The 14,722-nt window shown below is 41.3% G+C and overlaps 1 protein-coding gene across 2 annotated transcripts; it reads right to left on the reverse strand.

Annotated features, from left to right (window-relative positions):
• Positions 1–11,911: 11,911 nt before the first annotated feature.
• prrt2 (proline-rich transmembrane protein 2) lies at positions 11,912–13,791 on the reverse strand. 2 transcript variants are annotated; one of them, XM_034194409.1, is made up of 4 exons: positions 13,551–13,791; positions 13,175–13,470; positions 12,966–13,095; positions 11,912–12,608 (listed from the first exon to the last, which is right to left on the reverse strand). In XM_034194409.1, the coding sequence occupies exons 1-4, from the start codon at positions 13,756–13,758 to the stop codon at positions 12,592–12,594; spliced, it is 651 nt and encodes a 216-aa protein (XP_034050300.1). In that variant the 5' UTR covers positions 13,759–13,791; the 3' UTR covers positions 11,912–12,591. The 2 variants fall into 2 exon arrangements, with proteins under 2 accessions (XP_034050300.1, XP_034050299.1); XM_034194408.1 differs by lacking the exon at positions 11,912–12,608 and having other exon boundaries at positions 12,636–13,095.
• Positions 13,792–14,722: the final 931 nt, after the last annotated feature.

Here is a 14,722-nt window from a genome sequence, read left to right on the forward strand (position 1 = left end):
TGTAAGTGTGCAGCTGAACTTTTTCAGTCCTGATACTAGACATGACAAAATACTCACATCACTGCATGTGACCATGAATTGGCGACACTGGATAAAGACACCATCGGTCATTTTGTTGGGGCACGTAGTGGCTCATGCACAATGGGTGGATGCAGTCAGTAGTTTAATTTGATGCCACTATCGGTCATAAATTCAGAACATGAGCGTTCTGGTGGCCCTCACGCAGCATCTTATCCGTCAATCCCCATTCTGTAATGTCAAAATATGTTTGTGTAATGGCTGCACTGTGTTGTGGTGTTATGACTCCGCCCATTTGCTCCCCTCGGGATGTGAACTCACAATCTCCAGCATGGGAGTCAGACTGTCTATCCAGAAGGCTAAAACCCAGGGCTCTGGCCTTTTGACCAGAGACTCCTTTTAAGTTGTTGGGAGTGAGGTTTACTAACTACATATGCACAGCGACACCTACTCACCCCCCCAAACTCACTCCCATCTGGGTCACGGCACCACTATAACGGCTGCACTCTGCATTGTGTTGTTATGACTCCGCCCATTCGCTCCCCTCGGGATGCAAACTCACGATCTCTGGCATGGGAGTCGGACTCTCTAACCAGAAGGCTAAAACCCAGGGTTCTGAGAGTTCCCCACTACTTTTTGTTTCTCTAAATCATGGTGTCCATTGCATCAAATTTCACTGAGAAAAACTCATGGGATATGCAGTGGAGGGATCCACTAAACCTCTGCCTCAAAATGTCCTTATAATGTTTAAGAATCTAAAAATAAGCATTTAGATTAAAACAATATGCTTTAAGAAAAGTTTGCACTTATACTGTAATTGCAATTGAGGCTTCTAAAAGATGGATGTTTATGGATAAATATGTTCATAATTTTTCACATGCTGCTGAACGGTTTCTGGTAGAATTTACATTTATAATCCCTGCTACTTGGGTTAATAATGTAATAATACTTTGGTTAGTTGTTACATTTTATATTTACATAACAATATCACTTGTTTTTAGAGTGTTTATCTTATTTTTCTGCTGAATTTCTGTTTTCCTGTAAAAAAAAAAAAAAAACACTCCGTTTTGTGGCGCAGGTGTCCCCCCTAGGGAATAAGTAAAGGACCAGCAAGTCTTCGTGTGGGCATCACCACATACAAACAGATCAAGTTAGGAATGTTCATTTTAAATCATTTGACACTTTTTATTTACTTGACTTTTTTGAAAGATTATTATTATTACAGAAATAACAATGCAGAAAAGGCATGACAAAAGCAAATACATTAAAAATAAATCCCACCCTTGCCATGACAAAATTTGGAAAAACACACTCCATCGGCAGTGAAAACCAGTTATGAACGTAAACTCCCATCCCGCACCACGGATCATGCCTACAGAAATGCACCACATGGCTCCATTGCAGTGGTTCTCAAACCAGTCTTCAAGGACTGCCTATCCTACACATTTTCCATCTCTTGCTGCCCTGCCACAAGCTGATTTGCGCATTCAGGTGTGCAACCAGTCAGGTATTAACAGACACCTGAGCGCAGTCACAGTGTATTTAAAAAACACCTCCCTGTCATCTGATAAATCAGGATTTAGGTTTTGGATATTCTGAGCTTTTTTGGTTTGAGTTCCTTGTGTTTGCACAATTGGCTAATATTGTTGGAGACAAAACTAAATGGTTCTGTATGTTGTGAAAAATAGGTTTAACTGTTTAATTAAAACTGTCTTTAAATTGTATTACCATTCAGTCAAAAGTGGGCCAAGAGCAAATCCCTGAGATACACCATAATTAAAACAGATTCACTAAAAAAAAAAAAAAAACATTTAAAAGGACTCTTAAAAACCAGAATGCAATAGACATTGCACATTTATAAATATCTGCTAATGGAATGATCAGCTGTTCAGACAAGTGTTAGGTTGTGAACTTAAAACCATCCAATTTAATTCTCATACTAAATTATGGTCTTTAAATAGTCATTATGAAGACAAATGTTACATAAGCTCATATTGGAATGCTGCAGTCAAACATTACAACAGCAATAGTCATTTGGGGTTATGAAGGATTAATCAAAATTCCAGGAATTTGACAGATGTTCTGTGCTGGGATGTCACCACTCACCAACATCACAGCTGTCATTTTATTCAGTCTATCTGGGCAGCAAGAATTAATGGGCTTTGGTGTATTCATAGTATGGTCTGATCCTCACTCATTTTTTAATCTGATACTTGATCCCATTAAATGTTGATCCTGATCACTCATCTTTGAACTTCACCAACAAGGTTATATTTCTCTTATTGTTTGCTTGTCTGGCTGCCTTGCTTTGACCTTGTAAGCAACATTGAAGTAATGAGGGTCAAGCAATGAACCTTGACCTTTGGTCCTGATTACCGATATTTGAACTACCAAGGAGGTTCTGTTTTTCTCAGTTTGTTTCTGTCAGCCTCACTTTGATCCTGAAATTGGGATCAAAGGAATAAAGATCATGGTGAGTTGTGAATGGAATATTTTGTTCCTGATTGCTGAAGTTATCAACAATTTTGACAGAAAAAAAATATGAGGATCAGAGATCAAAGGTAAGCTCTGGATCAAAGAAATCAGAAACAGTGAAGAGTGGCAGATCTAGTACACTTTGTTCTGGATCTACACCAAAATATAATCAACTTTTATTTCATCCAAGGCTGATATCTCACAACACATTTCCGTGAAATCCATTCATGTGCTGACATCCGTCTGAGAAATAAGCAGTCTAACAAACCAAAGGTAGCAAAAACATTTTTTTTATTTTATATTTTTTAAAAGGTAAAATTCAAGATCAGTTCCTCGGTGAGCTGCATTCTGTGACTAAAGTCAGCGTTACCTCTGAGGTACAATTTAAATGGTTATAACAATAAAAAATAGTGGTTCAGCAATAAAAGATGACAAGAAGTGCAATGACCTGAGACTAAACTCCTCGTTGAGTTTTGCTGATACACTACAAACTGTGAAAAGACATTCGTTCTGCAGAGATTTTTCACCAGGGGGAACAACATTGTGATGGTGCACAGGTTTTATCATTGGGTCCTGAATAAGCTCTTTACTGCCACCTAGTCAGAATTCTAAAGATAACTGCAAACTAGAGGGCTGGATTAAAAAATGAATAAAATAAAGCATTACACACAAGTATGTTTCTCTCACAGGCAGCCAAACTGTTTTCTTATATGCTACACTTTTCAGTTTTGCAATAACACATTTTTCCATTTGTTTATTTATTTTTTTCAGACTGCAAAAAATGATCATCAGTGGATTTTTTTCACATTGACAGTTGGTGTGTGAACATGACATTTCTTGTATAGAAACCAAGATTTTATTTATTTATTACTCTTTCCTCTTGTAATGAGACAATTTTTGAAGATCAAAACTTTAGCAACAGGTACAAACACAGATTTAAACTCACAATAATATGTTTTGGGACAAAGTAAGCAAACCATAAGAGAACAGCAGCCACAGAACAGTGCAATGTATAATATATTCCTGGACAGACTCAGGGTCACAGTGTTTATGTGACCCAGCTGGATAATCTCTGACCCACTTCTGCAGCACTAATCCCATTCTAAACCATACCGATGCTTAAATTACCACAAAGGAAAATATCTTTAGCTGACAAAATGTGAATGCAGAAATGCTGGGTTTCTGCTCATGTCACAGATTTCTTTCTACCTTTGATCTCTGCCAGCACCTTTTTTCTTCTTCTTCTTTTGCTCATTGTCCAACTTGTCCATTTGTCATATTACAAACCTTAAAAAACATAATTTTACCCAATGTAAGACTAAGAACATAATTTTATCAGTTGCATAGCTTTATTAGTAGGATTAAAAATATATAAATGGGTGATTCTTAGACTATGGGCACGTATTATGTCCTTTGATCATATTGTATGGAAAACAGAAAAAAGGGAAATTTCACACTTTTATAGTTATCTTTACAATGAAAGTGTGTTAAGAAATTTGTTCTAGTAGTCTATGATGACTTTTTCACCTTTTTTCAGCATCATTATATGCACATATTGCCGTTTTGTGCTTGTCCCACACCCAGACTTTTGATCTTCAATGATAAAAATGAATGGTAAAAAAAATGTTTTTTCTAATGTTTTAAAATTTCTCTGAATAAAATATCAGTAAAATAATCAAAACATAATTGGGGTATTCAATGTCATACAACTGTTGTGATTTTTTTAAACAAAATGTAGTTGTCCCACACTATTGCCGTAATTTCCACCACAACACTGTAATGTCCCTTTAAACAGTTTGTATGAAAGATTGTTTGGGTAGTTTCTATGGAGATAAACAGTGACATCAGAGCACATGTATATAGCGCCAAATCACAACAAACAGTTGTGATTTATAAAGGCGCTTTATATTGTAAGGCAATGGTGTGGTGGAAATTACATTTACAAGGCCAATAGTGCCCATAGTTAAAGAATCACCCAAATATTAAAAAGTCATCAATAAATAATGTCATATTTTGTAAGTTTTTTTAAACAATATACTGAGGAGCCTCTTCAACTTTTCATTTTCCTCCTAAGTGCTCAGAGAAGATGAGGCGCTTCTTCTGAGTGCCTACAAATATTACTTACAAGTGAGGAAAATAAATACTTGATCCATTAGTTATTTAAAAATCACACTGTATGATTTTTAAATAATTAATTTGCATTTTGATGGACCCTCTTCTCACACCTTGAAGACCCAGACCTTGCAGACGATCTAGCACTCGTCTCGCACACACACCAGCACATTGCAGGAGAAGACGTCCCTTTGCAAAGCAGGTAGGCTTGAAGATAAGCCAGAAGAAGACGGAGGTAATGATACTGAACATCCAAAACCCCTCACCTGTCACAGTGAACAGAGAAGACTTACAACAACTGAAGAGTTCACCTACCTTGGGAGCACTGTCAGACACGACAGTGGAGCAGGCAGTGACATCAAGAAATGACTCAGCAAGGCCAGAAATGTTTTCAGAATGATGAACAATGAATGGAAGTCATCGCAATACAACACTAAGACAAACTAAGACTGTACCAGAACTGCGTGTTTGCCACCTTACTGTACGGATGACCAAGAGTGACCTGAACAAGCTGTTCACCTTCCACACCAAGAACCTTAGAAGAATACTATGGATCTTCTGGCCTGAGACCATTTCCAACCAAGAACTTCTCGCCTGCTGCAACCAGGACAGCATGGGAACCATCATTTTGCGAAGGCGATAGTGATGGATTGGACATGTCATACGACAGGAACAGGACATCACCACCCACATAGCCCTTCACTGGACACCAGAGGGGAAACAGAAGCGAGGACGACCCAAGAACACCTGGCGTCGGACTGTGGAGGTGGAACTGAAGACCTTCCATCACACCTGGAGAACCATTCAGAAGTTGGCCCAGGACAGGCAGGAGTGGCATCCTTTGTTGCTGCCCTACATGCTAAAGAGGCATATGGCAGTAAGTAATTAATTTGCATTTTATTGCATGAAATAAGTATTTGATCACCTACCAACCAGCACGAATTCTCTCACGAACCTCTTAGTTTTTCTTTAAGAAGCCCTCCTATTCTGCCTTCTTTACCTGTATTAATTGTACCTGTTTGAACTCGTTACCTGTATAAAAGACACCTGTTCACACGCTCAACAAATCACACTCCAACCTGTCCACCATAGCCAAGACCAAAGCTCTTGCTAAGGACACTAGGGACAAAACTGTAGACCTGCACAAGGCTGGAATGGGCTACAGGACAACAGGCAAGCAGCTTGGTGAGAAGACAACAACTGTTGGTGTAATTATTAGAAAATGGAAGAAACACAGGATGACTGCCAGTCTTCCTCGGTCTGGGGCTCCATGCAAGCTCTCACCTCATGGGGTAAGAATGATTCTGAGAAAGCGCAGAACTACACAGGAGGACCTATAGTCAATGACCTGAAGAGAGCTGGGACACAGTCGCAATGATTACATTCATAACACACTACGCTGTCATGGTTTAAAGTCCTGCAGGGCAGCAAGGTCCCCCTGCTCAAGCCAGCACATGTCCAGGCCTGTTTGAAGTTTCACCAGTGACCATCTGGATGATTCAGAGGAGGCATGGCAGAAGGTCATGTTGTCAGATGAGTGCAAAATAGAGCTTTTTGGGATCAACTCCACTTGTCATGTTTGGAGGATGAGAACAACCCCAAGAACAGCGTCGCAACCGTGAAGCATGGGGGTGGAAACATCATACTCTGGGGGTGCTTTTCTGCAAAGGAGACAGGACGACTGCACCATATTGAAGGCAGGATGGATGGGGTCATGTATCGTGAGTTTTTGGCAAACGACCTCCTTCCCTCAGTAAGAGCATTGAAGAAGGGTCATGGCTGGGTCTTCCAGCATGACAATGACCCCAAACACACAGCCAGGGCAACTCAGGAGGGGCTCCGTAAGAAGCATTTCAAGGTCCTGGAGTGGCTGAGCCAATCTCGAGACCTGAACTCGATACAAAATCTTTGGAGGGAGCTGAAACTCAAAACCTGAAAGATCTGGAGAAGATCTGTATGGAGGAGTGGACCAAAATCCCTGGTGCGTAGCATCGTAACCATATAATAAAAATCATTATGTGGCTGCGACACTACGCACACTCTGATTGGCTAATTTTCAGTCTGATATTCTCCCGTATCAGACCAGTTACCATGCTAATCGGTCCGGAATGCGTATCACATTCATTACAAACCAGAAAGCTAAAAACACAATTCGAAAAACCAAGTCAGACATGAACATACACCATAATATCTAAACATTGGAAAAAACACATTGAAAGCTTACCAGCTAACAACAGACCATCTCTTAGCAAGTTCCTCATGGAGGTGAAGCGAACAGGTCTGACTATGAGCCGAAAACACACACACACACACACACACATTATATATATATATATATATATATATATATATATATATATATATATATATATATATATATATATATATATATATATACACTCAACAAAAATATAAACGCAACACGTTTGGTTTTGCTCCCATTTTGTATGAGATGAACTCAAAGATCTAAAACTTTTTCCACATACACAATATCACCATTTCCCTCAAATATTGCTCACAAACCAGTCTACATCTGTGATAGTGAGCACTTCTCCTTTGCTGAGATAATCCATCCCACCTCACAGGTGTGCCATATCAAGATGCTGATTAGACACCATGATAAGTGCACAGGTGTGCCTTAGACTGCCCACAATAAAAGGCCACTCTGAAAGGTGCAGTTTTATCACACAGCACAATGCCACAGATGTCGCAAGATTTGAGGGAGCGTGCAATTGGCATGCTGACAGCAGGAATGTCAACCAGAGCTGTTGCTCGTGTATTGAATGTTCATTTCTCTACCATAAGCCGTCTCCAAAGGTGTTTCAGAGAATTTGGCAGTACATCCAACCAGCCTCACAACCGCAGACCACGTGTAAACACACCAGCCCAGGACCTCCACATCCAGCATGTTCACCTCCAAGATCGTCTGAGACCAGCCACTCGGACAGCTGCTGGAACAATCGGTTTGCATAACCAAAGAATTTCTGGACAAACTGTCAGAAACCGTCTCAGGGAAGCTCATCTGCATGCTCGTTGTCCTCATCGGGGTCTCGACCTGACTCCAGTTCGTCGTCGTAACCGACTTCAGTGGGCAAATGCTCACATTCGCTGGCATTTGGCACGTTGGAGAGGTGTTCTCTTCACGGATGAATCCCGGTTCACACTGTCCAGGGCAGATGGCAGACAGCGTGTGTGGCGTTGTGTGGGTGAGCAGTGTTCTGATGTCAATGTTGTGGATCGAGTGGCATTTGCCCACTCAAGTCGGTTACGACGACGAACTGGAGTCAGGTCAAGACCCCGATGAGGACGACGAGCATGCAGATGAGCTTCCCTGAGATGGTTTCTGACAGTTTGTCCAGAAATTCTTTGGTTATGCAAACCAATTGTTTCAGCAGCTGTCCGAGTGGCTGGTCTCAGACGATCTTGGAGGTGAACATGCTGGATGTGGAGGTCCTGGGCTGGTGTGGTTACACGTGGTCTGCGGTTGTGAGGCTGGTTGGATGTACTGCCAAATTCTCTGAAACGCCTTTGGAGATGGCTTATGGTAGAGAAATGAACATTCAATACACGAGCAACAGCTCTGGTTGACATTCCTGCTGTCAGCATGCCAATTGCACGCTCCCTCAAATCTTGCGACATCTGTGGCATTGTGCTGTGTGATAAAACTGCACCTTTCAGAGTGGCCTTTTATTGTGGGCAGTCTAAGGCACACCTGTGCACTAATCATGGTGTCTAATCAGCATCTTGATATGGCACACCTGTGAGGTGGGATGGATTATCTCAGCAAAGGAGAAGTGCTCACTATCACAGATTTAGACTGGTTTGTGAACAATATTTGAGGGAAATGGTGATATTGTGTATGTGGAAAAAGTTTTAGATCTTTGAGTTCATCTCATATAAAATGGGAGCAAAACCAAAAGTGTTGCATTTATATTTTTGTTGAGTGTATATATATATAAAATAAATTATTAACCTTGCTTGCTCGGCCTGTACGGGAATATCAGACATCTGAATTTTTCAGTCCGTACTTACAGCTCAGTCTAATAATTTCCTGTACAGACCTCACGCTCAGTTAATAATCCTTTAGTATCTCAGGTCAGGGAGCCACACGTTGCGGCACTCACCACACAATGAACCACCTTGGGCCCTAAATGGTAGGCATGAAGACAGACAGCTGATCCATCTCCACTTTTTGAAAGTAACCATCTGTCTACCACAGCCAGGTGCATCTTCATCATCCCCATGATCTTCTACAGCCTCTGGAGTCCTCAACACTGAGGTAACGTCTTACTGGATTATGCACAAAGAGATGCGCTTCTTGGCAAAAACGTCATAGCTGGTCTTCCTTCCTTAATCCTTGAAGTTTTACGTCATTTTAAATGTGATGTTTGTGATAAAGTGTGGTACTGTTTACACATTTTTTTTTCGTTTCACATTCTGTTGTATTCAAGTTTAATCTTATGTGACCTGGTAATGGAGTTAATCTGCATGTGGGGGCTGTAGGTGGTCCTCCAGCCTAATCCTTTGTGGGTGGTTGTTGGTGAGATTAGTACTGCAGTTACCATAAAACACTTTGAAAAACTGGACACTGAGAAAGAACTGTTCTTTTTGTACTGGGAATGTCCTCACACTGCTACCTTCTATCTTGGGGTAGTGAATGTTATGAAGGGGATGGAGATAAATGGAGCCTCATTTTCTAGAAAAGGAGAATACCAAGGGTCTTGTTACACACATGGCAGCGCCTCAGACCTGTGGCTCATGCAGGTGGACATCTGGAACATTTTTTTTTTTTTTTTTTTTAGCAAGTAGCTTAGATCAAAGGGCCAAAGCAATTGGCAAAGTAATGCACTCAGTCTGGACTTACCAGTGTTTCATGACTAGGGTTCTGAACATAACCTTTTAACTAAAATTCTGACCTCTGTTTCAGTCAAGACTTCTAAAACCAACTGGCTGCAAAAGTGAGCCTATAGCCATCTTATAATGGATATGGGAACAGAATAAATAACCTATTTATTTTGCATTTTTAATTGGATTGCATTGTTAAAGTGTTATTTTGATTGGATGCCATAAAACCAAAACACACACTTTCCCCAGTTGGACATGTATTCTTTAAAATGGGAATCTCAGATCCCTTTGCTTATCGGCAAGGTTTCACCCCTCACCATCTACCTTTAATGTGTTAAAACAACACTGAGAACAGATCACATGCATTGTCTTTATTATGAATGTGCATCAGAAGCATAATATCCCAAATAACAGGCTGCCTTTGTCATTTTAATTCAACATTATGCCACATAATTAAAATGAACAGCATGCCAGTTACCAATTGACCCTTAATTGGCGTAAGTGGTTGAAGATGAATGAGTAAGCATGCTCTGTGCCTACAGACGACTACAAAAAGCTAACCCATGAATTTACAATATTGAAGTTATATATCTGCAGAATACATTAACTGTTGATTATAATAAAAAAAATGTACGTTTAAGGACAAAGAGCAAAATGCTGAGAGAAAATTCACTATAGGTGTGAACTGAGGCAACAAATCATGGCATGTGTTCAGGTTTCAAAAGGATACAGTAAAAAGTACAATATTCAGCATTTCTGGTTAAAGTAATAAAAAAATAATCACAGTGAAAATCAGAGGTAAGGATCTAAAGCAGATGTACCAGTACAATTTTCCACAGTAACCCATCACTTAAACAGCACAGAACTTTACAACAAATCAACTTTAAGAGAAGTGGTACATTAGGTACCACTGGTACTCAGGGCAATAAGATACAAGTAATTTCAGTATGTCAATATGTCTTGAACATGTGACTGAGGGTTAAAAGTCTGCTGGGTTTTGTTCCAAAAGATGACACCTGCAGGTCATTCCACTGAACACAAACTGGGAAAGGGAAGCCTGCAGACTGTTGGGTATCCACTGGTACATACTTTGAGTATCACATTTTCACTACAGCTTATTGGTTTGTTTGGCTGTCACCAAGAGTATGCAAAAAGAGCATAACGAAACTCAGTGCAGGGTTGAAACATAGGCTGAAGAAGAACTCAACGTTTTGGATCCTGTACTTTCAGCCTTGCAAGCTCGTTGCTCAGGCTAAAATTATAAAGATCCATCTTGAGTCTGCTATATTTCTAGAAAAGGTTTCATCTTCATGGTGTAAAAAGACCATAGTCAATCTATATAGGTTGTCCCAGCCAGATTAAGTGCAAAGTGCACTAACCACTTGGCCACCACCCCTGCTAATTGCAACATTTAGAAAATGGCGTGAAATACAGATTTACTCACAGTGAATTGTTTTTAAAGTAATAACAGCAGGTATCAGTGCAGAGCTGCAGTTAAATCAAAGCAATTACATGCTCATGTAAAAGGGACACGTTAAAAGCACTCAGGTTGAGGCAGTCTGGATAAGAGCAACACACTCTAGGATTTAAAGAATCACTCCAACATATCAGGAATTCAGGACTCAGTGTTTGCTGCATTTTGCCCCAAAAACACTCTTGAGGTGAGTGTGGGCAGAGGTGAGGTGGCTGGGAGTCTGAGGGAAACTTTTGTTGAGTGGTGCACCAACATCCATAAAGATGATCTGAGTTTTGTGATCCATTACATACCTCTTTAGTGTAGATCCAGCAGAAGAAAACACAGATCAGGGGTGACCTTAATTCAATCACTGTACAATGTAAAAACAAGTACAAACAGATCTAGAAGAGTCTGCCAAGTTGGACTTGACAGACTCCTGTACTCTAAGTACTGTTGTAGTTCCAAATTAAAATCACACCAACAGAAAAATTCTGCTACAGTGTGAAACAGGGAAGGAAGGAGAGAAAAAACAAAAAAAAAAACACCACCACCACAACATGGATTTAGGTTTTTCTAGCATGTACCAAATGTTGGCCACGATCACACCGGTTGATAAATTGGTCTTCAAACAAAACCAATTTAAACAGCTGAGCAAAAAGAGCATCACCTGTAATACCACTATCCATCAAAGTGTGGCGCCGCGCTGTTAGAGCCTCGCATCAAAATACATCTTGAAAATCTCTCACAAAACATTTTACAAATATTATCAAAAGAGGCTACACACAATGTTGCAGACTTTGCTTTACTGAGAAGTGATGTTTCAAATGTGTTGCTACAGAGGTCGTTTGTGTACGTTTACCCTCTCACCCTGGGCTCACAGTGGTCAGCGCCATCAGATGGAAAGCTGCAGAAGAATTAACAAGATGCTTTGCACTGCAGCAACAATAATGCAAACAGAATTAGGAGCCAAAGCTTTACTAGTGGCAACTCAACCTTCCATTTTTATTTTTTGGCACATATGTTAGTGTGCAGTGGTGACAGAGGTCTGTGCAAGACTGGTTATGTAATCCCTTTGATTTTAGCACCCATCCTTAATAAGCCTCTTTTGGACACTTGTCCTCAAACACAGAGAGTAGGCAAGAGTCACGAATGTCAAAGTCTGACACAAGGACAAAGTACTTGTTCCTCTGCAATTCCGGGCAAACAAATCCCAAAGCCACTCCACGTGTCCGATGCGATTTAGTAGCAAGCTGAAGCTCTGATGTGTCCTTTTGTTGGTGCAGTGGATGATGAACGTGGCAGACGGTGTTGCTACTTGCGTGTGGCGTTGAAGCTAGGATATTCCTCACGCTTAACATTCTGCAAGAACCCACATTAACTTGTTTGAGTCCACCATATCAGTCATGTCTGCACTGAGGTGTATCTTAATCATTCTGAACGCGTCGACTATAACATAAAGGAGACTGATCAGTCCGTCTACTCCTGTCCCCCCCACCCCCATTAGCATACTTCACTGTCTACTAGGAGCAAAAAGGGATTCATATAGACAGAACATAATTAAGAGCTGAATATCAGGTGCAGATTTGTCACACATCCAGGTAATGACTAGGCAGTAAAGATGGCGGTGATGCAGGTGGGGGGCCAGACAGTCAGTTGCCTTATCCGGTTTCACCCTGGGATCAAACTCAGGTTTTCACATTGACTTTAAAAAAAGAAAAGGAAGCACATTAGTTTCAAAGCTATATATTCTGCAATTTAATATGGAAGTATACACTTACAAACCACAGAGGACACTATGCAATGAGGGGAAAACAAGGGTGGTGGAGCACCGCAGTCCTTTGTGCGCAGAAGTTTGGACAATCTATTGCTGCTATAAATATTTATTTACAACGGTGAAATAATGACCGATCTGATCGTAATCCCCTTTATTTGCGAAATACAGATGAGGAAATCAAGTCACAGGCTTGTACACATGCACACAAGACACGACTTTCAAGAAGGCGCAAAGAACACGACAAGAATAAACGTGAGGGTTAAAGGTCTGATTTGGGACACTCACTGGCAAGGTTGACAATGCAGGCGATGATAATGACCAACCCTCCTACCAGTGACACCATGGAGAGCATCTTGGCCACGCGCCCCAGACGCACAGCCCCATCCAGGTTTCCCTGCTCCAGACTGTTTCTGGACTGTGGAAGAAGATGCAAATCTTTAGAGTAAGTGACATTCACATAAAGCCAATCAACAGCAAGTTGCCTGCACCCTTACCATGATGGAGTAAACAAAGCCCACAATGTTGATGGGCCAAACCGGGCAAAAGCAAGCCAGAACAGACAGGACAAGGTAGTCTTTGACTTTGGTCCGGTCCAATGGAGGTTCAGTAGCGATGCTTGAGTGTCGAGAAATTGATGGCCTTGGCGAAAAGGCGGTGTAGCCGAATGAGCCCGCCCTGCTCCCCTTCCTGGTCTTGCCGTGATGGGGGTAAGAGATAGAGTGCTGTCGTCTGGGTGGAGGAGAGATGACTGGCGAGGTGCTCTCTGCAGAAGCCGAGTGGATCCCATTACCTAGATGGGGGCGGGGGAAATTAAAAACGCTTGTATGCCAGTCCCAAAGAGCTCAAGAAACCACTGATCAAACATCTTACCATTCTTCAGTTTGTCGTTTATCACTATGACCAGCTCTCCTTTGGATTTACTCCAGGGAGGCTTGACACTGTTTGACCTGCAGTCATGGATGTCCTCTTCTGCTGGGCAGGGTACAGATACAGGAACCTGGATGGATAGGGAATCCTCCTGGTCCAGCAATGACGGCTGCTGATCCTCCCCGGGCCAAACGGCGGGTGCTTGCATCATGTTTACAGCAAAACGAAATATTTGCTTTTTATTGTGCTGCCTGCAGTTACACCTGAAGGGGCAGATGATGGTTTATCCATAGACAGAAGCAGCGCATAATCCAGCTTGACTTCATATCTCATAGTAAACAAACAAGATTAAGGTAAACAAGGAGCCGTGAGCCAACAGGCAGATCTCAGATACAAGCTGCGTTAGAAACGGAGCTGGTTGAAATAACACAAAGCACTGCAAAGACAGTAGCACAAAGGCGGCTCTTTCTGACGTGATACCAGCCGTGGCCTTTGGGCAGGAACAATGAGGAGGACAAACCAGCTCACAAAGGAAAAATAATCACCCGTTTGAAAAGGGGGGGGGGGGCGGCATTAATTAATTAGCCTGCTGGTCCATTAAAGGCAGTGCATGCTTTAAGCTTTAAAGTTATGACGCATGCACCAAAACGTAATTTAATTCTAATTGGCCAAAAAAAAAAAAAAAAAAAAAAAAAAAAAAAAAAAAAAGCATTTTACGCAGCATGCATGAAGAGTAAAACGCAAACTGACCTTTTTTTTTTTTAAATATTTTTAATCCAGCCAGACGGCCCCTCGTTTTTGCATCATGGCCCTCCGATGGGAAATAAAATTTGAATTAAAACGCACCGATCGGCTCTTTAAGACAAACGATAAACATCCGTGTGAAATCAGAGGACGATGCCCATATACAAGGAGCTGCAGAGTGAGGAGCAGCGGGAGAAAGGAGTCTCCTCTTTGGCAGGGCGGACCACAAAGGAGGAGGAAATGGAAAGTCCACTACACTGCATACTAAGAGGAGGCGACAGCGCTGCTGGGCTACTCCATCATCATCATCATCATCATCATCCAGCACCACGTAATCCAAAGCAAACCGTGACCGAGCATTAAATATTCTTTATAATGTATATTTAAGTGGATCTTTTTAGTGGTTCATTGTCTGGTACATGCGAAGATTA

The sequence above is a fragment of the Thalassophryne amazonica genome, chromosome 18 (genome assembly GCF_902500255.1).
Source record: "Thalassophryne amazonica chromosome 18, fThaAma1.1, whole genome shotgun sequence".
NCBI lineage: Eukaryota > Metazoa > Chordata > Actinopteri > Batrachoidiformes > Batrachoididae > Thalassophryne > Thalassophryne amazonica.